Raw genomic sequence first — 26,908 nt, forward strand, 5'->3', positions numbered from 1 at the left:
CTGCAATTGAAACCTTAGGCCGCCAGAGAGGGGCGGATTATTTCCTCTTGAAATAGACGATCATCTAAGCTTCCATTTGCCATGTACTCATATACTAGGCATCCATATTCTGGACAAGCTCCTAGGAGAAGAACCATGTTAGGGTGTCTTATGCAACTTAGCACCTCAACCTGTAAGATAAATGCTTTTTAATCATCTCATCTCATCCCATCTCATCAAAGTTAATCAACTGTAACCACCAATATACCTCTTCACGAACCTGTGACCTTCCTTGAAATGCATCCGGACGTAAAACCTTTATTGCCACCGATGTATGGTCTAGATAACACTTGTATACGTAACCACCCTCCCCAATTTTGCGAGATTCCGAAAGAATTACATTGCAGCTTCAATCTCCTCTATCTTGTACTTCAGATCGGATATCCGAGTGTGCGAGCATCAAGTGCCTTTTTCTTCTCTTGTGATTCTCTAAGTGCTTTCATTTCTGCGCTCACTCTTTTTGTGCTTGAGTTAATTCTGCTGCCTCGATTCTTGCTTTGAGATCAATTAAACAAGAGGAGTTCAATCGACACTTGTCTATTATTCTTCTCTCTGCAAAATTCTCTATAATTCATCTTCTACAAACACTTTAGTTAGTTTTTTTATATTACTCTTTGCAAATCTAAGAAGCTTTTCAAGAAGTGGAGAGTGATGGTCAATTATCTTCATAATTTGGAAAATTTCTAAATTTTGAGGGAGCTTTAATTTTCGGCTTTATTTTTATATCTTTCTATTTAATTACAATGACCGTTGGATTAAATATGTCAAACTAATTTTCATAAGTATTTAGTTTAGCTTTTTATTTATGTATGAACCTTATTTTTTTATGAATTTAATGAATGATTTCTTTACCTTCATAACTTTATTAGTTGCATCTATTATTGTTGGTTGACCATTGTATCATTTAATAATAATATTTGTTATGAAAATCTTTAGGTTAAATGTATTAGAGACATTATCTTTGCTTTAATCTATGTTGGTATAAGAAACCTAAGTTGTATCATTAGTTTGAGTAACTTAGGAAAAATGCATATCACTATCTCATTTATTAGATTTGGGGCTTAAAGGAAAACAATGGGCTTACTAAGTATTGGCTAGACTAAATACTATTTTATCATATATTTTACATTAATCATTCCATTTGCATATTTACTTTGTAGTTTATTTAATTTCATTTATAAACCTTAAACTATTATCAAAATATTGACTTAGAGTGTTTAGATTTATTTTTAGTATTTTTGTATGATATTTAGCCTTTATAGTATATGCTCTATAGTTCCTTGTGAGATCAATCTCGTGGTAAACTTGCCCGTACTATTATTCGGTTTGTACAGTTACAAGTACTAAGTTTAAGACATCAAAATTAGTCCGATTTACATAGCAAATGCTGCCGAATTTTCGGTAGAATTAACTAGAATAAGAAGATAATTAATAGGATTGTATAAAAATAATATTAGAATTAGATATCAAACATTAATTAAAAATTATCTTAAAAAAGAATTTTAACTATTTCTAAATTATGTATATGCGTGATTTATAGGATTAAGTGCTTAAAAGATTGTTTCGAGAGATTAATTAGTGAATTAAGTGAAAGATATAGTCAGTTCGGATCTGCATACTAGGTGAAATGATAAACTTATAACATTCTATTTTTTTAATAAATAATTTATATTTTTATGATTTATTGAAAGTATTTCTATTAAAATTAGATATTTTAAATACAATTTAGAAGCTCATTATTTTCTATAGAAATTAGGGGCAGAAATGGTATTTTTAATTTTTATTTTATATATGAATATAATTTTATATATTTTGGATAATGGGTACACACTCATTTATGTGAGCTATGAGATCATACCTTGGACGTTGAGTGTTAAACATGATATACAGACTTTAGGACGGTGTTTAATATACACGTCGCTTTTAAGGCATATGCTAGGTGGTTGCATTTTGGGAAAGTAATTTCACGTGTATGTATAACTAGGATTGCACTTTAGAGTCGCATAGATGAGACGTCTGAACATCCAAAATTATCAGGTATCAATCGGATACATCTATGAGTGTATATTTGGGTTCTACTGTTTATTTATTTATTATGTTTCTTGGTAACTTCATATTTAAAATAGAGAAATAGTTCTTAATTTATTTAGTTTTATAAAATTTCATTTATCCACCTAGATTTATTTGATTAAATATTTATGTTTACAATATCATTAATATTTTGTTCCGCAGAATAATATTTAAGAATTATGTTGTATTGTATAAAATTTATTTAGATTTTTGTTATTTATTTATCTTTTCACTGATATTTTACTTACTCTTTTTTGACCCTATAGTGTTATGCGGTATACTTAGAAATGGGATTAAAACAAAAGTCATTACAGATAAAGCTTCTTATTGCTAAACTACACATCCAAAAAATAAAATATGAAAAGTTAGATAGTTAGGGTCAATTTTGGCAGGCCGATTATAAAAATTTTACAATAAATTTGTTTCTATATTTTTTCTCAAAAAGATAGTGCAAATGAACAAGAATATTTATAATTTTTATATTTTAATTCTTTTATTTATTTTTTATCTTCAACTTAGTCCATAAAATGGTTATAATCTCCATCTCCACTTAATCAAATCAAATTTACAAGCTATACTAGAACTAAAAGCATTCGACTCAAAACTAAAAGCCGGTCGATACAATTCTAATGTAGGAAGGAACAAAATTGACAGTTATAAGTCAATTCTAGTTTAAAGTGAACATTAGTACATTAGCTAGGTTTAGTGTGTGAGTGATAGTTTTGGCAAATTCGTAGTGATTTACCAAAAAGAGAAGACTAAAGATGCGAAAGATGCTTTTATCAATTGTCATTAACACTTAAATCACTTTAAAAAGGGTAAAATAATGAGATTTAATTGCATTAAACTTGTCTTCTCTTTTGGGGCATAGTGTATAAAGTTTCTATTATGAAGAAAAAATAAAGGAAAACAGAAAATAATTAAGAACAGAAAAGAAACCAAAACAGAAACCATAGAGGATGATCATTTCAAACAGACAAAAATGGTACCAAAAGAGAATACTTTTCTTCTCTTTCTCACTATCTCCTCTCTCTCTATCTGTGTCCATCTCTCTCTACCTCTTTCCTTTTCTCCATTCCAAATACTTACAAAACTATAAACTCACTTATCTACATACACAATCATAAAGAGAAAAATGTTAGATCCGACAAATGACATCCTTCCTCCTCCATCTTCTCCTACCAACTCCTCCATTTCCTCCTCCGATCTCGACACTGAGGTACCCCTTCAACACCCATTACATTTAATTTGTTCTTTTCTTCCTTTTGAATCTCTGCGTCTTTCATTTTATTACCTGTCTCTTCTGTTTTCTTGATCCTTTTTAATTGTTGGGTTCTCTTTTTGTTTTAATAGTCTACAGGTTCTTTCTTTCATGATAGAAGCACAACATTAGGCACTTTAATGGGCGTCACTTTCCCAGCCATTACATTCAGAGCTCCTTCTCAGTCACGTGACAATCACGTGACCGCTGGTGGTGGGGTCGCCGCCATTGCATCCACCACAAGCACCGCCGCAAATAGGAACAAGAAGAACAAGAAGAATAAACGAAGCCCATTAGAACTCCAGCGACGGCGTAGATGGTGGAGGCTCTGTAGCGACGGTGAGTCCAAACCTGCATCTCTCGGGGAGTTTCTTGAAGTTGAAAGAAGGTTTGGCGATGGAGCTTTCTTTGGTAATGCTGCGGCTGAGCTTGAGGGTGTGATGGCTGCCCAGCAGCAGCAGCAGGAGCAGGAGCAGCATCAGCAAGGGAATGGATTGTTTGCTGATGGCAGGGTTCTGCCGCCTGCTTCTGCTCAAGTTGTTGATGATGGGACTTCAACGGCTGGGATTCTTTGTAGATTTCCTGTTTCACTTACTGGGATCTGTAGCGGTGGTGTCGGATAAATCTTTTGTTTTCTTTTCCCTCAAATTCAATTCTCTTGTCTGTTTCTAATTAATTCCATTCATGTTTTCTCTTGAAAACAAACATTTCTTCAGGAAAATGATAAATCAATTGGGAATTTACATTTTGGTAATGAAAATTATATGACCCCAAAGATCATTCTGTCAGTGACTTAACCTATCTTTTAATCTTTAATCTTTTCTTTTTCTTCTTAACGTATAAATGGGAAGCTAATATGATCTTGCCTTAATTGGGTTATTAATTTTAAGGTAATTATGATACATAAACCAATCAGAATGATAAAATAAGTTCAAATCAATGATGAACTTAGAGGACTTTAGAGATATGATGAGCATAGTAATAATTTAATAACAGCTGATTTAAAGTTGTGATTTGTTCTTTTTTTTTTTTTTGTGGTATAATATGCTAAGAAATTAAATAAATAACTTTTCATTATTTAATATGTTGGTTATGCTTTTGAATTTTGATTGCTTTTTGCCTTAGGATTCACATGACTTGCTCTCATTTGTTGGTGATGATATGATTTCTTATCAGAGTAATGATTTTGGCCAGTTTGGCACTTTTTCTCCCATCAACTTTTTTGTTTTTTATTTTTCATTTAAAAATTGAGATACATATTTACTGGGTTCAAGTTTCATTTTATAATTGGTTATTTAGAAGAATAAAATAGTCACTTTAGTAAAGTTTTTTTTAAAAAAAAAAAGAAAGAAAAGAAGAAGAAAAAACTGAAACCTTTTGGAGTGGGGCGTCCAGTTTTGTAGACGTGGGAGCACCTGCACAAAAGGCTTTCAAGCGCATCATTGTTGTTATTTGAGGAGCTCGACTAGACCAAGTTTAAGGCCCAGGTGCGTGCCTAATAGACAAGCCCGACAACTCCTTCAGGGTCAGATCGACTTGGTTGGTGTTCTTTTAAAGATTATGATTTTTATTTGGTATTCAATTTCTTTAATTTAACCTTACATCTTCACTTTTCATTTAGTTCAGATTTATCCGAATTGTCTTTTTCATTTTCTATTTTTCCTCAATTTCGTCTAGTTATACATCTTATATGTAAAAGGACCGAAACGACTATTGAACTTTTTGGAGAAAGTTAATTAAACGTACTCGATGTTTGTTTTGATACGATAGAACTCTAAACTTTTTAAAACATTTCAAATTAAGCACAAAACTCATCTTTAAAAAATTTGCAACTATCATTACTAGCGATCCAAGTATTGTTGAAGTGCATGGATAGTGCATATAAGCAGTATCTTGGAAATGCTAAGTTGTTAGTTAATAGTGTGAATAAAGAAGAGAAAATAACAACTTCAGGCCTTGGATTTAAGCAAGCGATGAGGTAATTGGAAAAGTTGAACCCATCATTGAATAGCTCGCGATTAGATGAAGCGATTTGGATAAATATTCCACCTGCTATGAGATGAGAGTTGAGGTGAATTTTTAATGCTCAAATGATGTATTTTAGTAGCAAATTTGATTTTTGGTCCGACCGAAAATGAGTTGCACATAAATTTTAGAAAATTTGGAGAAATATAGTTTAAAAGAATATGAGTTTAGGGTTTAATTGAGGCATTTTAAAAAAATAATAATAAATCTTTAAGATTGATCACTTAATCGGATGCACCTTCATATTTTTTTTTTCTAAATTTTTTTTCTTCATTTCTAGTGACTTGAGAGAAAGCGATAGCCTCATCTATAAAGATAATGTCCTAACTGTAAGCACATAATAATTTTATTATTAAGATTATTTTTACATTCTTTTTTTAATTCAAATTTCAAGATAAGTTTAGTTATAGTCTTTATCCTTCACTCCGTGTACTCTATATAATTCATGTAACAATTACAGATTCAACTAATGCAAAATATTATACTCTTTACAAGTTTTTACATGTTACTAGAGTTTTGATGAGCACCTCTCTTTAAAACATCTTTCTATTCTTTAGGTTTTTTATAAAGCTCAGTTGTATAAAGAGGCAGTGAAAAGCAAAGAAGTAGAAGAACGATTAATTGCCATGAATGAGGAAATACAATATCTTTCTAAGAACAAACCTTGAAAACATGTACCATTAACAAAGTGTGTAAAGCTAGTGGCATGCAGATGGGTCTTTGAGAAGAAACAAGGAATTCCCAAGGTTGAATCAACCAGGTTCAAGGCATGGCTTGTGGCATAAGTTTTTTGTAAAAGGAGGAAATTGGTTATCATGAAATGTTCTCACCAGTTGTGAAACATAAGACCATTCAAGCTCTTCAAGCAATGGTAATTGCATTTGAACTTGACTTAGAATATCTTGATGTAAAAATTACTTTCTTGCGTGGAAATCTAAGAGCAGATTTACATGTCATAACCAAAGGGTCTTCTTGATTTTAAAAAGAAAGATCATATATGTTTGTTTAAGAGATCCTTATATGGCTTAAAACATTCATAAAAAAGGCTTGCTTGAATCGGATCTAGATAGGACATGTGCCGAAGCTTCCCTTGTTGACGCCTAAGGCAACCTTGATAAGTGGAGAATGAGGTCACATTCTCGGCCTTAGAAAGGAGGCAGCTCAATCCTCAATTTTTGTTATGAATAACAAATACAAATAAGGAAAAAGAAGAGCAAGGTGACGTCGGTAGATGTAAAGTGCACGACTTTCACTAAATTAAGAATGAAAATGGGGACAGCCCCACTAATTCACAATTCAGAAATGATGATTGTTGCCGTAGAAGAAGTGGACACAATTCCACTTAATTTACAGCCTCACTAATTCACAATTCAGAAATGATGATTGTTGTCGTCGAAGAAGTGGACACAATTCCACTTAATTTATAGATGGAAAGTGGACGTTCACAAATCGGAAGAAGAAGTCCCAAAGATGACGTTGATAGGGAGGTGATCAAATGTCACATTCCCGCTACATGCTAACTAACAGACATTAGCCAGGTAGCATACAAGCGTCGTAGACTATATACTACATGTAGATAGGTCAATATGCAGATTGTTAAGAATCAAGACATAAGGTTATTAACATATAAACATATGATTATACTTAAACATCATTTAACAAGTATTCAAAACATCTTCTTATGCCTTACAAGGCACACTTCCATATACATCACATAACTGCATACAAAATGCATCAGGAGGAGACTCCACAAAACTGGCCCAACCTGTCAGAACTGCTAAAAGCTAGACTTTGGATATAACCAACGGATGCACTACTATTTACAAACCTGAAAAGAAAAATTTTGGAGAGGGGTGAGCCTCCAGCTCAGTAAATAAATAATCAACATAATCTATATCACGTACACTTAATACAATTTCCACCCAATCACATAACTTACCATGATTCATAGTTTAGGCATAAACTCATAGCATTCTACTCAATTCATTACAACCATCATAGAAAAAATACAATTCAGCAATTATAGTTAGTTCTCACGGCTTGTGGATCCCCTTTAATGTGCTGCTCTGCCTCATCCTCACATTACACACTTTTATGGCCTCTCTAGGCTTTAGCCTTCCAAGGCTTTATATATATATATATATTTTTTTATAGGGGAATCCACCATTCACATCCACATATGCACTTAACGTCATAATTCAATCATTTCACTTATATCATATTCAAGCAATAACAATTGTTCCACTCAATACCAATCATTTCCATCTCATTCATTCAAACATAGCACAATATTAAGCAAACACAACCATTCGAGGAACACTTGATTAAATATATGAACATAGCAAATATTAACTATTTACTTACTCAAAATACACTTATTCCTTCAGCATAGAAGAACCTCCTTTCTCCACAACTTCCTTTCTAGGCCTTTGAGTTCCTGTTAACACATTCATCAATTCACATTTCATGCATATTCCAAATATTCATGTAAATGCTAGTTCTAATGCATTACAAGATCATCCCTTCTCTAATTCATAGGTCTAACTCTTCCTCTAAGACTTTCAATTACTATTTTAATATCATATAAACATGTTCCATCTAGCTATATACCAATTTAACTCAAATTAATAACAAATAAATTGCATAAAACTAATCTCCAACATCTCTGTTTTCTAGACAGAATTTAGTACCAAAGTATATTTTTTGTTGGGCGAGATTGGCTTAATAGAAAAATCTCATATTAAATAGATATATAATTTTATGTGTCTAGTTTCATCTCCACGAAGAATTACTCAATTCCGACTTCTATAGGTTTAATTATTCTCAAATTACTGAGCAAGGGTCATACCGCTAGTTGTACCCGAGAAGCAATCTGTTTACTCAATTTAAGCAACTAAAAAGGAAAAAATAGTAAAATCACAAAACTATAAAGTTATAGAGGACTCTTCATAATTTCCATAGACACCAATTAAGCTTAATTCGGACTTATATAACGCATGTTATGCCCAAAATACAGAACATCAAGGTTGCTGGAATTTTGACAGTTTTCTGTCTTGACATACTTAAACTTAAATCAAGCTTAATCTCTACGCAATCATTCAATACTCTACTAATTCATGATAATCAGACTTTTAATTAATAAATGAAAGCATCAATTGAAGTTTTTCCAATTTATAATCAAGAACCCTACTGACAAATTAATAATACTCAAGTAACAACTCACCAATTTCAGCTTTTGGGTTGCTAATATGCTTAAATCCTTTAGCTTTAGCTTGGCCCCTTCAATAGTTGATAAAATCCTATCTTAATCTTAAGTTTTTCTAGGTATTTCACTCCTCTCTCTTGTTCCAAATTTTAAGTTTTTGGCCATATACGAATTTTAGAGAAATAAAGAGGTAAAATGAGCTTGCTCATGGTTCCAATTTCCAAGATTCATCTCTCAATGCCACCACCTACTTAAACTAGCTTTATCATCCTAAATTAATTCTTACTAACCATACATATGTACTAACTTTTAATTGTATCTTTTAAGTCCAATCTATTTATCCAACCTTCAACTATTGGTTCAATTAAGTCTTAAGGCTTAATACACATAACCCAAGTACTTAATCAACTTATCTAAATTAATAATCTAATATCATGCTTCTTATTCTCTACTTATAATTAATATATATCTATTCTCATAAAATATAAATATTATTAATATACCATCATATGGCTAATGAGTAAATGTAAATGCACATAATATGTATGATGAGAAAATGCAGGCGTTACATCAAATTCCACTAATTTGATAATAGGGTACCAACCATATAACAATTCAATTGGGGACCGAAATGAGGGAAATGAAGCCCGATCCCCACTTTCTCAATTCGACAATTTAAAGAACAACCACTTTGGAATGGAAAATGGGACAAAAGCATTTAATAAAGATGGACATAATTCCAAACAAGAATGAAGATTAAGACGAGTGATATTGTTTAGTATTAGGATCGGCACAAATGAGAAATGTAGGGAGGCGGCGTCAAAGACAAGGGAGGAGTCCAAAGCTCTCTGAAATCTCTTGTTTTATAATTCAACGTGCCCTAAAACAAAACCAATATCCCATATATATATGGGAACCCTAAACCTAGATTTCTAATAAAGGAAAACAAGGTGAATATATACAAACAAATAAAAAATAAAAACAAATAGCAATATAAACCCAAAGATGAAAGTTTAAGTTTTAGAAAGTCTCTTCATGCCAAGTAGACAATGATAAAATCTTGAAGGTGGGTGTGGAAATTGAGGATGCTCCATTCCTTGCAAAGGCCTTGGAGACAATGCTCGAAGTGGCTTGAGCAATAGCTTTGGCACGAGCCCTCATGATAGGTCCGTTTGAGCGAACGCTCAACATGTCTTCCTCTTTAGCCTCCGTCAATGGCAATGGTGGAACTGCATCACTATCCCCTTCTTGGCCTCGAATCGTCCCTAATTCATCAATGTCAAGGTCTGGTGGAGTGTAAGGAGACAAGTCGGCAACGTTGAAGGTCGCATGCACCCCATAATCATGAGGAAGCTCCAGCTTGTAGGCATTAGGTCCATATGCTTCCAAGACCTTGAAGGGTCCATCTCCTCTCGGGGCTAGTTTATAACGTCTCCTAGACGGGAAACACTCATTCCTTAATGCAACTAGACAAGGTCTTCGGGAGCAAATGTGATACGGCGTCGGCCCTTGTTGGCCTTGTGCTCCAGCTGCCTGGCTCTCCGTTCCAGCTGCTCCTTAGTCTTAGCATGCAACTCCTGAATCATCTCGGCCTGTGCAGCTCCACGGACGTGGTCTTCATCTTTCAAAGGATGTAGCACCAAGTCCAAAGGTGACAAAGGGTTGCGGCCATACACAACTTCAAACGGGGACATCTTCATAGCTGAATGGATAGACCTGTTATAAGAAAACTCAACAAAAGCAAGTAAGTCCTCCCAACGGTGCTGGTTGGCCCTAAGCATTGTCCTAAGCAAGGTTCCTAATATCCGGTTGGTCACTTCCGTTTGGCCATCAATTTGAGGGTGATAGCTAGTAGAGAATAGAAGACTGGTACCTAACTTACCCCACAATGTTCTCCATAAATGGCTAACAAATTTCACATCTCTATGACTAACTATAGTACGTGGAATACCATGTAAGCGAACCACATGCTCAAAGAATAAAGAAGCACAATCAGAAGCATTGTTAGTGAACTTACATGGTATAAAATGAGCCATCTTAGAGAATCGATCGACCACCACGAAAATAGAGTCCCTCCCCTTCTTAGATCTTGGCAACCCCATCACAAAATCCATAGATATATCCTCCCAAGGTGCCTATAGTATGGGTAAGGGTGTGTAAAGTGAGGAGCTTGACTTAGACTTGGCTTTATAGCAAGTGACACAAGCATTGCAAATTTTTTTTTACTTGTTTAGTCATGTGTGGCCAATAAAAGTGTTCCTTAAGAGCGGCTACGGTTTTGGCTATATCCCGAAATGTGCTCTACTCTCATGTACTTCCTTAATTAGGAGACCCCTAATAAAAGACGATGGAATGCATAATTTTCCACCCATATAGAGGTACCCTTGGTCAAGGAAATAGGTCTCTAAGGCTCCTTGAGATGCGCAAGTGTCATAAATAAATTTAAAGAAAGTATCATGTTTATATAATTCCTTAATTAAAGAAAATCCAAAGACTTTTGCATCAAAGGAAGATAAGAGAACATACATGCGAGAAAGGGTGTCGGCTACCATATTCTCCTTACCTTTTTTATGAAGCACCACATACGAAAAGGTCTCCATGAACTCTATCCACCGAGCATGCCGACGGCCAATAGTGAATTGGTGCTTGAGATAAGCCAAGGCCTCATGGTCCGTATGGATGACGAACTCCTTAGGCCACAAATAATGTTGCCATGTCTTCAATACCCGAATAAGAGCATAAAGCTCTTTATCATAAGTAGGATAGTTGAGAGTGGCACTGGACAACTTCTCGCTGAAATATGCAATGGGGCGGCGTTCTTGAATAAGAACTCCACCTATCCCGATGTTGGAGGCGTCGCACTCAACCTTAAAGGTTTTATTAAAGTTCGGTAATTGTAGCAAAGGAGCATGGCATAGGCGATCCTTAAGGGTCATGAAGGCTGCCTCATGCTTCAACTCCTAAGTAATGGTGGTGCCCTTCTTTGTCAACTCATGTAGGGGCGCGACTATTGAGCTAAAATCCCTCACAAACCGCCTATAAAATCTAGTCGACCTTAAGAAAGACCGCACCATGGTCGCTGTAGTAGGGGTAGGCCACTCCTTGATAGCACGGACCTTTTCCTCATCCACACGTAGCCCATCCCTAGAAACTATAAATCCTAAGAAAATAGTAGTGTCCGAGTAAAACACACATTTTGACAAGTTGACGTACAATTGCTCGTTCCTAAGACATTGTAGGACTTGTCTAAGATGAGAAACATGTTCATCTAAAGACCGACTATACACTAAAATGTCATCAAAATACATAACCATAAATTTCCCTAAAAAATGTCTAAGTACATGGTTCATCAATCTCATAAAGGTACTGGGAGCATTGGTGAGTCCAAATGGCATCACAAGCCATTCATAAAGGCCATACTTTGTTTTGAAAGTTGTCTTCCATTCATCACATTCTTTCATGCATATTTGATGGTAGTCGCTCCTAAGATCGATCTTGGAAAAGAGGATGGCTCCATGCAACTCATCGAGCATGTCGTCTAGGCGAGGAATTGGATGACGATACTTTACCGTTATTTGATTAATGGCCCTGCAGTCCATGCACATTCTCCATGTACCCTCCTTCTTTAGTACTAAAATTACCGGTACGCCACAAGGACTTAAACTCTTTCGTATATAGCCCTTCTCTAAGAGCTCGATGACTTGATGCTGGAGTTCCTTAGTCTCCTCCGGACTTGCCCGATAGGCTGCACGATTAGGCAAAGAAGCCCCATGAATTAAATCAATATGGTGTTTGATCCCACGAAGTGGAGGAAGACCTTCGGGAATCTCATCAGGCATAACATCCGCGAACTCCTGCAAAAGACAAGTCACAGAAAAGGGTAAATCATCTACAGTTTTAAAAATAGACAGATACGCAATAGGAATCAATAAGAAGCAAGGAGAACGTCCCTGAACGATTGGGGTGATTTCTCTCGAACGTGCCATGAGTAATCGTCGCTCACAACAACCCTGAATTGTAGATGTAGGGTCTGCAGGCATTTCGGATCCAATTTCGGTGATTGCAGTTGCCCTAAGAAGCTGTTGTGCTTTGTCCCGGTGGCCGGTGTGCTGCATTGGGACCTGTTGCTTTCTGGCCTTTCCCCTAGTTTCTTCATTGGTCAAAGGGGCTTCATGGGTGGTGGGGATAACCCGCAAGGTTCTTGGACCTGTAGAGTGGTCCGCATTGGTTGATGCTTTGAGATTAGGCGAATGCTGGGGCCCGGTAGTTGCCATGGGCTTGATTGCTTCTTTTGTCTGCTCCAAGACTTTGATGCGGTCTCTTTCCACATGGTCATGGATTATTTCCTGTGGTGTCATGGGGAGAAGAGTTACCCTATGCCCCTTGTGTTGGAAGGTGTATGTGTTAAAGAACCCATCATGCACGGTCTTTTTGTCATATTGCCAAGGGCGACCTAGAAAGAGGTGAGTAGCATCCATCATCATCACAACATCATAAGTAACTGTATCAACATATGTACTAATAGAGAATGTGATGTGGCATTGCCTTGTTACCACATCACCTTTACCTTCCGAAATCCATTGGAGGCTATACGGTTGAGGATGTGGTGAAGTAGGTAAGTTTAAGACCCTCACTACTTTCTCATTTAAGATGTTGCAGCAAGAACCACTATCTATTATCACACTCAAAGATGAAGTACCCACAAGGCACCTTGTGTGAAATAAATTCTCTCGTTGGTCCCCTACAGAAGCATCTTTCACTGTCAAAGCACGACGAGCTACAAGAGAAAGAGGCGTTCCTTCATTCAAGTCCGGGGGACCATAAGTATAAGGCTCCTTATCAGCAAGGTCATCATAAACAGTTCTCGGATCCTCGTCATTATCCTCTTCATCATCAAATAATTCATACCCCGTAGCTTGAGAGAATAATACCTTCCTAGGATTTGGACAATCGCGCATAATATGACCATGCCCGCCACATTTATAGCATACTCTATCACTTGTCTTGTCTTGACAGGTGCCATATGGAGGTTGAGAAGGGGCTGCAGCCGGTTTAGGAGTCTCGGTGGGGTGTGTAGGCCGGCCAGAGATAGGAGCTTGAGACCTACGTGTATGCCGGCCATAGATAGAAGCTTGAGACCTAGGCTGCACATTAGCATTAGAATTAGTAGAAAACTTAGGACTAGGGTTAGAATCATACCTTTTTACTGAAGAAGCCGAGAGCCAAGGATAGACCTTCTTGCGCACAAGTTTAAAACGGACCTTTTAAATGGCGTGTGCGAGCGAAGTTAAGTTCTTGATGGGTAGCACATCGATTTCTTCCCTCAAATCAACATGAAGACCATGGAGAAATTTGGTCAGAATGGTGGTCGGGGTGACACTCATGCACAAGTTCTAGTTGTGCAAAGAACTCAAAAGGTGGTTGATTCCTTGTCGAGCTAAGGCTATCTTCAATCTCATCTCATTTTTATATTTCGGAGGTACATACTTTTGACTCATGACGAAGACAAGTTGGTGCCATTATCGAATAGGCTCACGTCCCATGCAAGCTCTATTGGCCACATCTCTATGCCACCACAATCTTGCGGCTCCTTGGAAGTGCAAAGTGGCAATTTCCACCTTTTCCTCTTCGGAATAGTGGCAATGCTGAAGTGCATGTTCTGTTGCCTGCAACTAGTCCAAAAGATAACCGCATCATATTCACCAATAAAGTTTTCAATCTTTACCTTGATATCGCGTCTAGAGTTATGATTGGGTTGAACTTGGCATCTCTCCTCAAAGTCGCGGTCACCGTGATGGTTATATGCATTCCCACGAACTCCATTGTGGCCTCTCCTATGCCTAGGCTGCACATTCTCATATTCATCATAGGCATTAGCATTAACATTATCATGAAATAAATGTGTAGGGATGTAAAGAGGAATCCACCCCTCCGGATGAACTTGGTTCTCGATAGGTTCAGCCAGCGGGGGGTGGTAATTACTTAGATTTACCTGGCCAGCTAAGTGCATATCCTCCTCATCATATTCACCGAAAGTAAATGGAGAATAGGGTCTAAAAGGAGCTTAAGGAGCAGGTTGCGTATGGCCTCTATCAGGCCATGTGGTAGGTCTTGCATTGTTGGTGCAGACGGAGTGATGCCCATAGTAATGAGTATCAGGGTTAGAGTGATCATACCTGTGTCGCTCAAGTGATTGGTGGTCGCCTTTGGGGGTGTCTGCATGGTCTGAGTAATGACCATTGTCATCGAGGTCTCTAGAGTTTGATCTTGGTTGCCATTGATCATCAATGTCATCGGTAGTAGGCCTCTCAATGACCGACTGCAGCTTGTTGGACTGCTTATGGTGAACATGTTGTTGGTGTGATGATGACACTAGTCCTTTGCTCCTATCATGCCGGGAGTGTTGAAGAACTTGTTGTCCGACACTAGCGGCTAACAGAGTGTCCAGAACTAAGGAAGGGGGCGCCCCAATAGGCCCATGTTGAGCCTCCATAAGCCGTGTTAAGTGAGCTAGTTGGCGCTCCGTAGTGGCCAACCGTTCCGCCAGAACAATGCGCTCAGCCTCGGACTTGTCAAGGCGTTTCTTCGTCGCCAACAATTCAGCCGCTTGCACGTCAAGTTCCTCCTCATGCACAAACATAGCAAGAGGTTAATAACAACAAAAATAGCAGCAACTACAAGAAGTACAAAATGCAGTCCAACACACTCAAAGTAACAAAATCTCCCAGTAACTACGTGAAGTAATCCATGAGGGAGGTGAAGGAAAGAAGTGAACTTGTATGCAATAACCTATTCAAGCCAAATCAAGCATGCAATATTGTCCCAAGATGATTAAATCAAAGTAAATAATCAATACACAATAAAGTCGTCGATTGATTGTGTTGCATGAGATGGATGTATGCTAATGTCTTCGATCTTTGTGATCATTTTTTTTTATGAATTTCAACTGCACTAGTGCTAGTGAGAAGTAAGAAAACAAGGTAACAACACATATTTTAGTGTATTCGTGGAATGTAACTTTGCTCAATTTTTTAACTGCACTAGTGATGGTAATAAACAAGAGAACAAGGTAACATCACAAATTTTAGTGTATTCGTGGAATGCAACCTTGCTCAAAATTTTAACGGCAGTTGTGATGGTAACAAACAAGAGAACAAGGTAACAACACAAATTTTAGTGTATTCGTGGGATGCAACCTTGCTCAAATTTTAGAAGATGATTGTAGGCTTGTTACAATAATCGCAAACTTATATTCATGCAAGATCTATTATGCAGCAAAATAATCACAAGGTTAATATGCTAGATAATATGATAAAGCAAGATAGTACTATTGCATACAAGGAAATAGGGTGACAACAAAATATAACATTCTGGGTGTGAACTATGTCCAAACTTAAGGGCTTTTTTTTTATTTTGGTTGTGGTTAGAAAGGCGGGACAACTATGAAAAAATAAAGGAATGGAAACACATGTGAGGGTTAGAAATAATATAATGAGAGAAATTGAAACAAGAGAATGATGAACAACATGTCGTACCCCTCGAAGCTGATACCAAATTGATGCGTTAGCCACTTGAAAGGCTTGCTTGAATCGGATCTAGAAAGGACGTGTATTGAAGCTTCCCTTGTTGACACCTAAGGCAGCCTTGATAAGTAGAGAAGGAGGTCACGTTCTCGGTCTTGGAAAGGAGGCAGCTCAATCCTCAATTTTTTTTTATGAATAACAAATACAAATAAGGATAAAAAAGACCAAGGTGACGTTGGTAGATGTAAAGTGCACGGCTTCCACTAAATTAAGAATGAAAATGGGGACAGCCCCACTAATTCACAATTCGAAAATGATGATTGTTGCCATAGAAGAAGTGGACACAATTCCACTTAATTTACAGCCCCACTAATTCACAATTCGGAAATGATGATTATTGCCATAGAAAAAGTGGACACAATTCCACTTAATTTGTAGATGGAAAGTGGATGTTCACAAATCGGAAGAAGAAGTCCCAAAGATGACTTCGGTAGGGAGGTGATCAAATTCCACTAATTTGATAATGGGGTATCAACCACATAACAATTCAATTGGGGACCGAAATGAGGGAAATGAAGCCCGATCCCCACTTTCTCAATTCGGCAATTTAAAGAATAACAACTTTGGAATGGAAAATGGGACAAAAGCATTTAATGAAGATGGACATAATTCCAAACAAGAATGAAGATTAAAAGGAGTGATATTGTTTAGTATTAGGATCGGCACAAATGAGAAATGTAGGGAGGCGGCGTCAAAGACAAGGGAGGAGTCCAAAGCTCTTTGAAATCTCTTGTTTTATAATTCAACGTGCCCTAAAACAAAACCAATATCCCATATATATATGGGAACCCTAAACCTAGATTTCTAATAAAGGAAAACAAGGTGAATATATACAAACAAATAAAAAATAAAAACAAATAGCAATATAAACCCAAAGATGAAAGTTTAAGTTTTAGAAAGTCTCTTCATGCTAAGTAGACAATGATAAAATCTTGAAGGTGGGTGTGGAAATTGAGGATGCTCCATTCCTTGCAAAGGCCTTGGAGACAATGCTCGAAGTGGCTTGAGCAATAGCTTTGGCACGAGCCCTTATGATAGGTCCGTTTGAGCGAATGCTCAACATGTCTTCCTCTTTAGCCTCCGTCAATGGCAATGGTGGAACTGCATCATCAACTGGCTTTAGAGACACAATTAAGCCACCTGACCTCTAGTTTAGTGCAATTCAGAGATGGATCTAGCCAAATGGAAGGGACCAAAGCGAGTACCAACTTGTCCATAATGGATCTTAGCAACACTATACTCCAATTGGCTGTAACAACCCAATTGGTCCTATTGGGCCTTTATTGAGACCAATATCAAAGAGGATACAAAGACATCTTCAATATTTAACTCCCACTACTTTTGGATCCACTTAGCTCCACATTTAAGCACATATATGATTTCAATAGTTGTTCAAGTACTCTTTCATTAGAAAAACAAATTAAGATAACAACTAATATCCTACAACATGGTGGACAATCATCTTGGTTTAGAAACAAGTATGATCCTGCCATTACTACTCTTATTGAGCTTCTTCAAAATGGAACAGAGTCTACCTATGTACTTTATTGCCTTGAGACGAACATATTAAGTCAACTTGATGATCCTCTTGTTTTACCATTAGAAGATTTCCTTATGTTAATTTTTTATAGGTCTTGGAGGTTCTAGCTTATCATAGGAAATATAAGCACGGAGCCAAGCACTATGTTACCATCACTAAAGTTCCTAACATTATTACTCCTATAGTCCTAAGTAAGCAAGCCATAGAGGACAACTTTGAAACCATTGGACCGATATCAAATGTTGGTCGCTTTCAGATAACCATTGGCCAGCCTAAAATGGCCCAACCTCTATAACGCGCTACTCAATTGGAATTGTCAAGGAGCCGGGAAACCCTTGACAGTTCACCATTTTAAAGAGATGGTTTTAATTCATTTCCTAAGTTTGTTTTTCTTATTAAAATAAAAGATTCAGATACACAAGTAAACTTACTTTTGATGTCATGTGGGTTTTGCGATCAAGCTTATGTAAATTTTATTAATGCTTCGGGTGGGTTAACTATAGGTGGGGTCGGTATCAATGTACAAGTCCTTTTTAAATCAAAAAAATCTTCTCCGTTGTAATGTTTAAAATTCTGATTTGGAATGGGACTTGATCGCTTGCTATTTAAGTTATAACCTCTCTATTCGTAGTAAATAAATTCAATCTTTATATGATTACTAATATTAAAGAAATTAAAACATGTTTATTCATGGGTGATTTTAATGCTATGGTGTCTCCTATTCACAAGTTAGGTGGCTTTGATTTTCACCGTCGCGAGTCTCTTAGTTTCATCTAACTCAACATGTCTATGGGTCTCCTATCGATTCCTTGCAAACGCCTCTATTTTACTTGGAATAACCATTAATCTTGGGAGTTCATTACTCATCAAAGAATACATTGGCAATTATGTACCACAACCTAGCATCAATTATTTTCCCAAGCTATTTCTCATTATTTTCAAGACATTGGCTCTAACTATAGGCCGTTATTATTAGATACTCCCTAACCATAGGCCATTATTATTATATACTTAACAAAATCTTCAGCATCAAAAGAAGTTATTTTAGTTTAATAGGTGATGGGAAATTTCTAAGGATGTTAAGCATCTTATTCATTATGGTTGGAAGCTTGCATGCAATAGTTCCTTTATGTTTCAAGTCATGACAAAGCCAAAAGTAGCATACATGCTTTAATAGCTTGTATTAAACTCAACAAATTCTAAACAAGAAATTGCACACATTTTAAAGCCAATATTGCTCTTGTGAAGGATAATTTAGGAGGTAGGGACTTCTAAACCATCAAGGGCTTGGAGGAATGTCTTTGCCAATATATTTTTAAGAAAGAAGAGTTTTAGACATAAAAAGCAAGGAAAACCTGGTTGCGGCTTTAGGACAGCAACACATGATATTCTCATACAATCACTTATTAGAAAATAAGGAAAAATTGAATTCAAGGCCTTCTTGATGCTCACGGTTCTTAGGTCACCAATCATTCAGATATATCCTAGGTAGCTACACTTATTTCCAGCAATTTTTTACATCCTCTTTGTCATCCAACCATGATAAAATCACAGAATACATGGCACCACAAGTTATAGGTGAAAATAATCTCATGCTTAAGTTCCTATTTCCTTGTAAGACATTAAATTTGCAGTTTTCTCTTTCCACCTAAATAGAGCTCCATGAAGGGATCGTTTTATTGACTGAATCTTTCACCAACATTGGAAAGTGATTAAACATGATTTGCTTACTTCCATTTCTTGCTCTTTTGTAGGAGGTCACATGCTTCATAGTATTAATCATGCTACTATCTCTTTGATTTCGAAAAAGCCAGATCCAACAAATATGACTCATTGGAACCCTATCAGCCTTTGTTTAGTATACTATAAAATCATTTCAAAAAATATTATGGTGACCCGTATCTAATGCATTATGCCTAAGTTAATAGGCCAGACTCAAAGTGCCTTCACTAAAGGTAGATTTATAGCTGACAAAATTATAACCTACAATAAGACAATTCATCATCTTAAGTAAAAAATGATATCTTTTCTACTCAGATTGAGGAAAAAGTATCACCATTCAAGTAGACTGCTTATTGGATCTTCGATAAAGGACCTAGAAATGATTCTTCTACAATTACTATGACTTCCATTGCTGCTACTTCTTATGCTCCCTTTCTTTTTAGATTAGAAAGGAACCTTTCTTCTCTCTTTATCTCAAAAAAAGGGGAACTTTAAGGTGGCATATCAAATGAAAGAAAAAATTTGTGCTATCGTGATGAAAATGGATATAGCTAAAGCTTATAACAAGTTGGAACGAAACTACATCAGACACGTCCTCCGAGTAATGGGATTCTCTAACATATGGACTAATTGGATCATGAAATGCATCTCTTATGTGATTTATTCGATCAATATTAATGGTTCTATAGAAGGCTACATTCTAACTACTAAAGAGATTCATTAAGGAGACCCACCATCCCCTCTTATTTTAGTACTATGTGTTGAAGGACTAACTCATATGTGCTATAAAGCACAACTTTGAGGAGAGCTCAAAGGGATTAGGATTGCTCGTACCAGTCCATTTATTAGTCATTTGCTTTTTTCAAATGATTTAATGTTCTTTAATGCAATCACCATTTGCTTAACTATCTTGGATTGCTTACAATTATGGTGTGCAAGTGGTCAAGAAGTAAATCCAAGTAAATCAACATTATTCTTTAGTCCTAAAACTTGTTTGATTACCAAAGTTTATATTGCTGGGCTCTTTTAAATCGTCAAAGTTAGTTGTTTGGATCGCTATCTTGGACTATTTCTAATTATTAAGACATCTAACAACACAGCACAAAACACATTATGTAAAAGAAAATCAAATGACAGTCTCAAGTTTAAGGATCTTCATAGCTTTAATCTTGCTCTCTTAGCTAAGCAAGTGTGGTGTCTCTTCATAAATGCTAATACCCTCATTGCATAAGTTTTCAAAGGCAAGTATTATACTAGATCAAATATATTTCACAGTGAAGTTGGTTTCAACCTATCTTGAGCCTAGCAAAGTCTTTATGTTGGGGAAAACTTATTAGTTTGTGGCTTGCACTGGTAAATTGGAAATGGCTGTTTAGTATATAGGATGTCTAATCCTTGGCTTCCATACATCACCTCATTTCCAAGTTTAAGCTTTACCTTCTTGCATTGATTTGAACCTTTTAGTGGCGCATTCCATTGATCCTCAATTTCATTCCTGGAAAGTTGCTTTACTTCATCAAGTATTTCCTACTGACTAAGTGTTGGAAATTCTTAAAATTCCAATTAGCGTCCGAGGTACAAAAGGCTCTAATTTGGCATTTTCACAAAGCAAGCCAATGTACTGTGGGTTCAGGGTATTTTTGCATGGCACTCTTCCTTCCTTCCATCAGTCAACCATCATCCCTTACCTAAACTTTTCTCGCCACATCCACATTGTTGAAAATACCAAATAAAATTCAGGTTTTCCTGTTGAAAATGCTATTTAATGCTTTATCGGTGGGTTATGCTTTATTCAATCGATTAGACAAGTCTACTCTTTGTGCTAGATGTGGGGATACTAAAAAGGCGACACATTTATTTTTTTACTGTTCCTTCTTTCAACATGTGTGGTGGTTATCCCCTTTAGGTCTTATTTCTTCTGCATTCCAACCACAAACATTAGAGAAATTTAGGATAATGATAGGTTAAAAATAGTTATATTTATTGTGTTTAATTCCTTTGCGATTTGGTTGAATAATGTACTTAATTATGAAAATTATGTTTATTCTGACTTAGGCGATGAAATATCAAGGATGGAGCAAAATCCAGCCTAAAAACATATTTTAAGTCATCATTTTGTCAAAAACAAAGTCTTTTGGAGGAAGTGCAGAAATCTGTGCAGAAGACTACTGTCAACAAGGCGTGACCACACCTTACGTCCCATGAGCTGCTAAAAGATGTGAAAGAGAGCTTTGAAATTTTCAGAGATTAATTTGTGGTGGACCTATCCCTAGTTAATTTCCTTTATTTTTGGAAGTGTTAGATTAATAGAACTTTCTTCCATGTATTTAGGGTTTTAATTTATTTATATCACTCTTAATCTTATCCTTCCTTATAGGGATAAGATTAAATAGGAAGCATATTTCTTTTTTATAAGGATTCTACTATTAGGGTTTAGGGTTTTACTTCCTATATAAGGACGGCTAGATACTTTGAGCAAAAATATTCATATTCTTATTCTTCTTCTACTCTCTACAATTCTTGTGAATTCTTACTCCATCATGAGTGGCTAAATTTTTAGTTTCTAATTAAAGAGTGAATAAATTCCAATTGTGATTTTGTGAGGCTTTGTGCTTAACAGAATTCTTCTTTAATTCAAGTATTCTTTATTTCTTATTCTTATTATTTATGAATTATTGATATTGATTGAACTGACGACTCAACTTTGATATTAATTTTTCTATTGCTAAACTTTGAGTTTGTGATCCGTAATTGTCATGAACGATTGACATAAGTAGCAAGGAGCTGGCTCATGTGTGTGTGATTACGGCTTATTCGAATTACATAGCTTGTATGATAGGCTCTAGGGAAATAAAGGAACAAGGTTATTTCAATTGTAGTTATCTCAATTAAATTAATGTTGGTTTAGTCATTCTTATTATTCTTAATGCTATTATTAAGTTGATATGGAATGCTATCGTGCCCAGTTGACTAATGGTAAGTTTTGATTTGGATGTTGGGTTCGAGTCAATTATATTAGAAGAATTACACTTGTTGCGGCTTTTTCGAATAAGTAGACTAAGTACTTGAATAGAAGAATTGATATTTTAGCCTATGATCATGATTACAATTGGATGAAATTAGCACTCTTGAATTGGAAATTTGTTAAGATTGATTTTTATTTACTTTAATATTCAACCTTCATTATTTTCTGCCTATTTATAATTTTGATTCAAACATTCAAAAATCCCCATTTTATTTTACTTTGAGAAGCTATTCACATTGGTTTTCTTGGAATTCGACATGGTTTCACTATTTCTACAAGTTAGTTTAGGAAAATCAGTAATTTATTTTGAAGGGCTTCGACAGCCCGTTCAAATAAATTAATCAAAGACATCAAAACAATGCATGCTTTAATACATATTACTTTGCTTTCACTCTCTAGCATGTTTAGAAACCTTGCAATGCTATTAGTTTTCAAGACTCATGGCATAATGAAGCTGAGACTATCTCCTTATCTGTAAAAGAGTATAGCGAGTATCATTTAGTCATTTCAAGCAATACTTTCATTGTTGGCCCTGCCTCTTCTAGTGAGTATCCTTAAGTCCTTTCAATCCAATCTGGTTGAATGAAGATTAATTTCGATTAAGTAGCAGACCTTAGAGACACACAGATAGTATTGGCCTTGTTGCTCGCAATTCCAATAGTGAGGTTGTTAACTCAAAAGTCAAGTAGTATTTGCATTAGCAACCCCCTAGTCTTTGAGAGTTTGACTTTGTGCGATAGTATGGTCTAGGCATCTAAATCATATTATAAACAAGTTGTTTTAAAAGGAGATGCCTTAGAAGTTATTTTGATAGCTAACCGCACAAGTCAATCCTAACTCAAATCTTGGCTATCTTTGGCTATATATTTGATACGATATCTAATTTCCCTCATATGTTTTCCTTTACACTCGTAATTATAATATTTTGCCTCATGACATTGCACAACCTGTATTTTTCTCTTTTTTATAATCTAATAAAATCTATCTCAGAAAAAAATAGTTTTAATAGTATTAATTTTTTGCATATACTAAATATTAGTAATATGTTAGTTATGTAATTATGATACTAAAATAAGAACAAAAATATTATGTAATTGTTATAATAATTAATTATAATGAATTTATTCTCAATTCATAATGCACTAAAATTAATGAGTTTTTATATATAGGAAAAATTATTTATATGAAAAAAAATGAGTCATTCTGATATACTATTGGTGTATAATACTATATAATCTATAAATATTTATATTATTTTGATGTTAATAAATTATTAACATAAATACATACTAGATTATTTAATTATATATAGTACTTAATTATTGATCCCCTATGGTTTGGTCTAATACAAAAGTCAGTCCATGTATTTTCTGTATCACATTAAACTCTCTTGAGTTTTAATAAAACTAACTACTACCTTATTCCGTGTTAGTCGAAGGACTAAACTGATAATTTTGATTACAATTTGATCTTTGAATTTATTATCAAGTATTAAACTCATCTAAAATTAATTTATTATCAAATTAGAATAAAATTTTAATTTTAGCATAAGTTAGTTTCAACGTCTAATTAAAATAATAAATTTAATATTTTTTTTGCTCTAAACAATTTACTTCAAGCAAATTTAAATATTTTAAAACTACTTATACTTACAATAATATTATTAAATTATTATATAATTTAACTTTAATTATTAATATAAAATAAATATTTCTAGTTAAAAATATCATTATATTTTTATTTTTATTATATATTATAGTTAAATTATATAAAAATTAAAAATTAAAGTAAACAATCATATGTTAATTTAGTGAGATAATCTAAATACTAAGTTGACAAGTCCACTATCAATAAAGAATATCATAATAATTTGGTATGTTAAAAATAGAGTTTTTTATCAATCCTTCAAATTAATACAAGTAAAATTTTTATTTTTAATATAGTTTAATTTTAGTGTCTAATAAAAATAGTAATTTTTAATTATTTATTTTATTTAAAAATTTGAAATTAAACTACATAGTAATTTAATAATATCAAACAAAAAATAAGTATTTTTAATATGTTTATTTTTTTAGGATTAAATTATGCTAAAAAAATAAAAGATATAAACAAGTAAAAGAATATTAAATTTATTATTTTAATTAGACACTAAAACTAATTTCTGCTAAAAATAAGAATTTAGTTCTAATTTGATAATAAAATTTAATTTTAAACGAGTTTAATACTTGATAATAATTTCAAGGATTAAATTAAACTTTTAAATTATTAATTTAGTCCTTTGACTAATAAGTAAGTAAGTAATAGTTAATTTTATTAAAATTCAAAAGAGTTCTAATGTAATAAAAAAATATAAAAACTTACTCATATATTATACGAGACGTCAAAAAGTAAACAACATTTAACTCTAATAATTATAAGACTATTAACACTAATAATTGAAACATTTTCTAAGGAAAACTAACATTCATTACATTATAGTAACTGATATAAATTTAAACAATAGCTTATTTCCCACTTCTCCTAATCTAATAAAATTTTTACTCTTTTGCCAACTTAATATATTGAAGTGCTCTTTAGTTTTATATTCGATCCTTAAAATGAATCGTAAAAGAATTTAGGGGAAAGTACAAAAATTAACCATGTGATTTAATCTTTAGGTCATGTGTTTTTTGGGTAATAATTTAGTACTCTAAAAATTTTATTGTTAGCAATTTGTTTTCAAATTCATCAACATCGTTAATAATTTTGAAAATTAAATCTCAAATGAAGCCTGATCACTATAAAATTGGTTTTATTGAATCTATGAGAAAATATAGAGTTTTCTAGTCTTATTATATTATTCAAGACTCGTCGAAATTGACTAAAATTTTTAAAAAATAAATTATGAGACTATTTTTTCTCTTTTTGATTTTTCTTTTCAATCTCTATAAAAATTAGCATAGCTAATCTTGAATGAAAACTAAGTTGATAAAGAGTGAAATGGTGGCGGAATTGTAAAAAATTGAATGAATTACAACTATTTAATTAACAGTGTTAGTAAATTTGGATACAAATTGTTAGTGTTTTAATTTTCAAAACATTAAAATGTCAAAAAAAAAACCACAAAACCACTTGTGTCAAAAGTTAAACCACATTCTCCAAAATTTTATTCCTCTATCAATGCTTAATCCTTAAAACTACGAGACTTCAACAGAAAAAAGTTCAAATATCATGAAGTATTTTAAATCTATCTAAGTAAATAAATAAATGATGATTAAAAAAAAAAAAAGGAAAAGCATTCAAGCTGCCTACATACAATATCATGTTTCAAGAATGGTCTCTAGAGCAGGCTTCCATGATCTTTGCTTAGAGAACCTCTCAACAAGTTGTGTGTCAGTGCAGGTCGGGTTGTGATTCTTTGTCTTGATTTCTGAAGGAAAGATGCAAAGCTCACTAAAGACTGGGAAAATGATCTTGCCCAAATTGATATACTTGAGACCTTTTGTAGCCTTACAAGTGAAACAAGTCATTTCTTCTTGGGTTAGAACTGAGTAGAGAAGATCCATAGGAAGAAGAAAGTAGAGCTGGTGTCTTTCTAGCTCTTCATCTGCTGATACACCTTGAATTCTATGGCCAACTTTCAGACTGCTAGAATCACAGACAAACTGCCCTGGATTTTCAAGCATAAGCTCTGCTGCTTTTACTGGCTTTGTGTAGATTTGCAGGGTTCCATTAGAGGGTAAGACCTTGACTACTCCATTACTTGAGATGATTAAAGGAGCACAAGAAGCTGCATTTCCCATGACACAGAGAGAGAGAAAGGGTATTTTCTTTTTTAGCAGAAAGAAAGAAAGAGTTAGATCATTTGGAAAGGTTAGGCAGAATTTGATGATGAGGTTGTTGGAAAGTGGTGGGAGGCCTTGGAAATGAGTCATTTTTAAGATGCATCAAAGGGTAGTTAAGAAAGAGACATACCAATCCCATTAATTTTCTAATGTTGGTTAAGTTGTCTTAATTTGAGATCACAGTACCAAAAGAAAAAACACAAAACAAAATCAAGTATCCAATTGTGAATATTATATATACTAATGCACTATCATAGCTAGGCTGGTAAGTGCATGGATTTTTCATGTAACTGAGGTTGCTTTAAAATTTGAGAGTTGAATAAACTCGAAAGTATTTGGTTATTTACACACATTTCTAAAACAGATAACCCATGAATATCTCTAACAGGTTTGCCTTATTATGCATTTCTTTACAAAGATAATGTATTTTATCTTTCATTCAACAGTTATTTGGTTAGAGGAGACTAAAATAAAAAATAAAAATTTTCAATATATTTTGAAATTCAAATTTTTTTATTTTTATTATGTAAAACCTTTTTTTTAAATTTTATTTTTTAAATTTTTTTTTAGAAGATATGGCGTGATTTTTTTTTATATAGTTTCTTTGTTGTTTT

At 34.4% G+C, this 26,908-nt stretch overlaps 3 protein-coding genes across 5 annotated transcripts; 1 reads left to right on the top strand and 2 right to left on the bottom strand.

Annotated features, from left to right (window-relative positions):
• Positions 1 to 2,982: 2,982 nt before the first annotated feature.
• LOC8263893 (uncharacterized protein At3g17950) lies at positions 2,983 to 4,158 on the top strand. Its single transcript, XM_002530750.4, has 2 exons — positions 2,983 to 3,328; positions 3,463 to 4,158. Exons 1-2 carry the CDS (start codon positions 3,245 to 3,247, stop codon positions 3,991 to 3,993), a joined length of 615 nt encoding a protein of 204 aa, XP_002530796.1. The 5' UTR covers positions 2,983 to 3,244; the 3' UTR covers positions 3,994 to 4,158.
• Positions 4,159 to 9,445: 5,287 nt separating this feature from the next.
• Positions 9,446 to 13,562, bottom strand: LOC125369599. 3 transcript variants are annotated; one of them, XM_048372399.1, is made up of 2 exons: positions 11,164 to 13,562; positions 9,446 to 10,316 (listed from the first exon to the last, which is right to left on the bottom strand). In XM_048372399.1, the coding sequence occupies exon 1, from the start codon at positions 13,556 to 13,558 to the stop codon at positions 11,561 to 11,563; it is 1,998 nt and encodes a 665-aa protein (XP_048228356.1). In that variant the 5' UTR covers positions 13,559 to 13,562; the 3' UTR covers positions 9,446 to 10,316; positions 11,164 to 11,560. The 3 variants fall into 3 exon arrangements, with proteins under 3 accessions (XP_048228356.1, XP_048228355.1, XP_048228357.1); XM_048372398.1 differs by having other exon boundaries at positions 9,446 to 10,735; XM_048372400.1 differs by having other exon boundaries at positions 10,618 to 13,562.
• Positions 13,563 to 25,586: 12,024 nt separating this feature from the next.
• On the bottom strand, positions 25,587 to 26,482 carry LOC8263892. Its single transcript, XM_002530749.4, has one exon. It carries the CDS (start codon positions 26,382 to 26,384, stop codon positions 25,770 to 25,772), a length of 615 nt encoding a protein of 204 aa, XP_002530795.2. The 5' UTR covers positions 26,385 to 26,482; the 3' UTR covers positions 25,587 to 25,769.
• Between the last annotated feature and the right edge of the window lie 426 nt (positions 26,483 to 26,908).

This window comes from Ricinus communis, chromosome 3 (genome assembly GCF_019578655.1).
Source record: "Ricinus communis isolate WT05 ecotype wild-type chromosome 3, ASM1957865v1, whole genome shotgun sequence".
NCBI classification, from domain to species: Eukaryota; Viridiplantae; Streptophyta; class Magnoliopsida; order Malpighiales; family Euphorbiaceae; genus Ricinus; species Ricinus communis.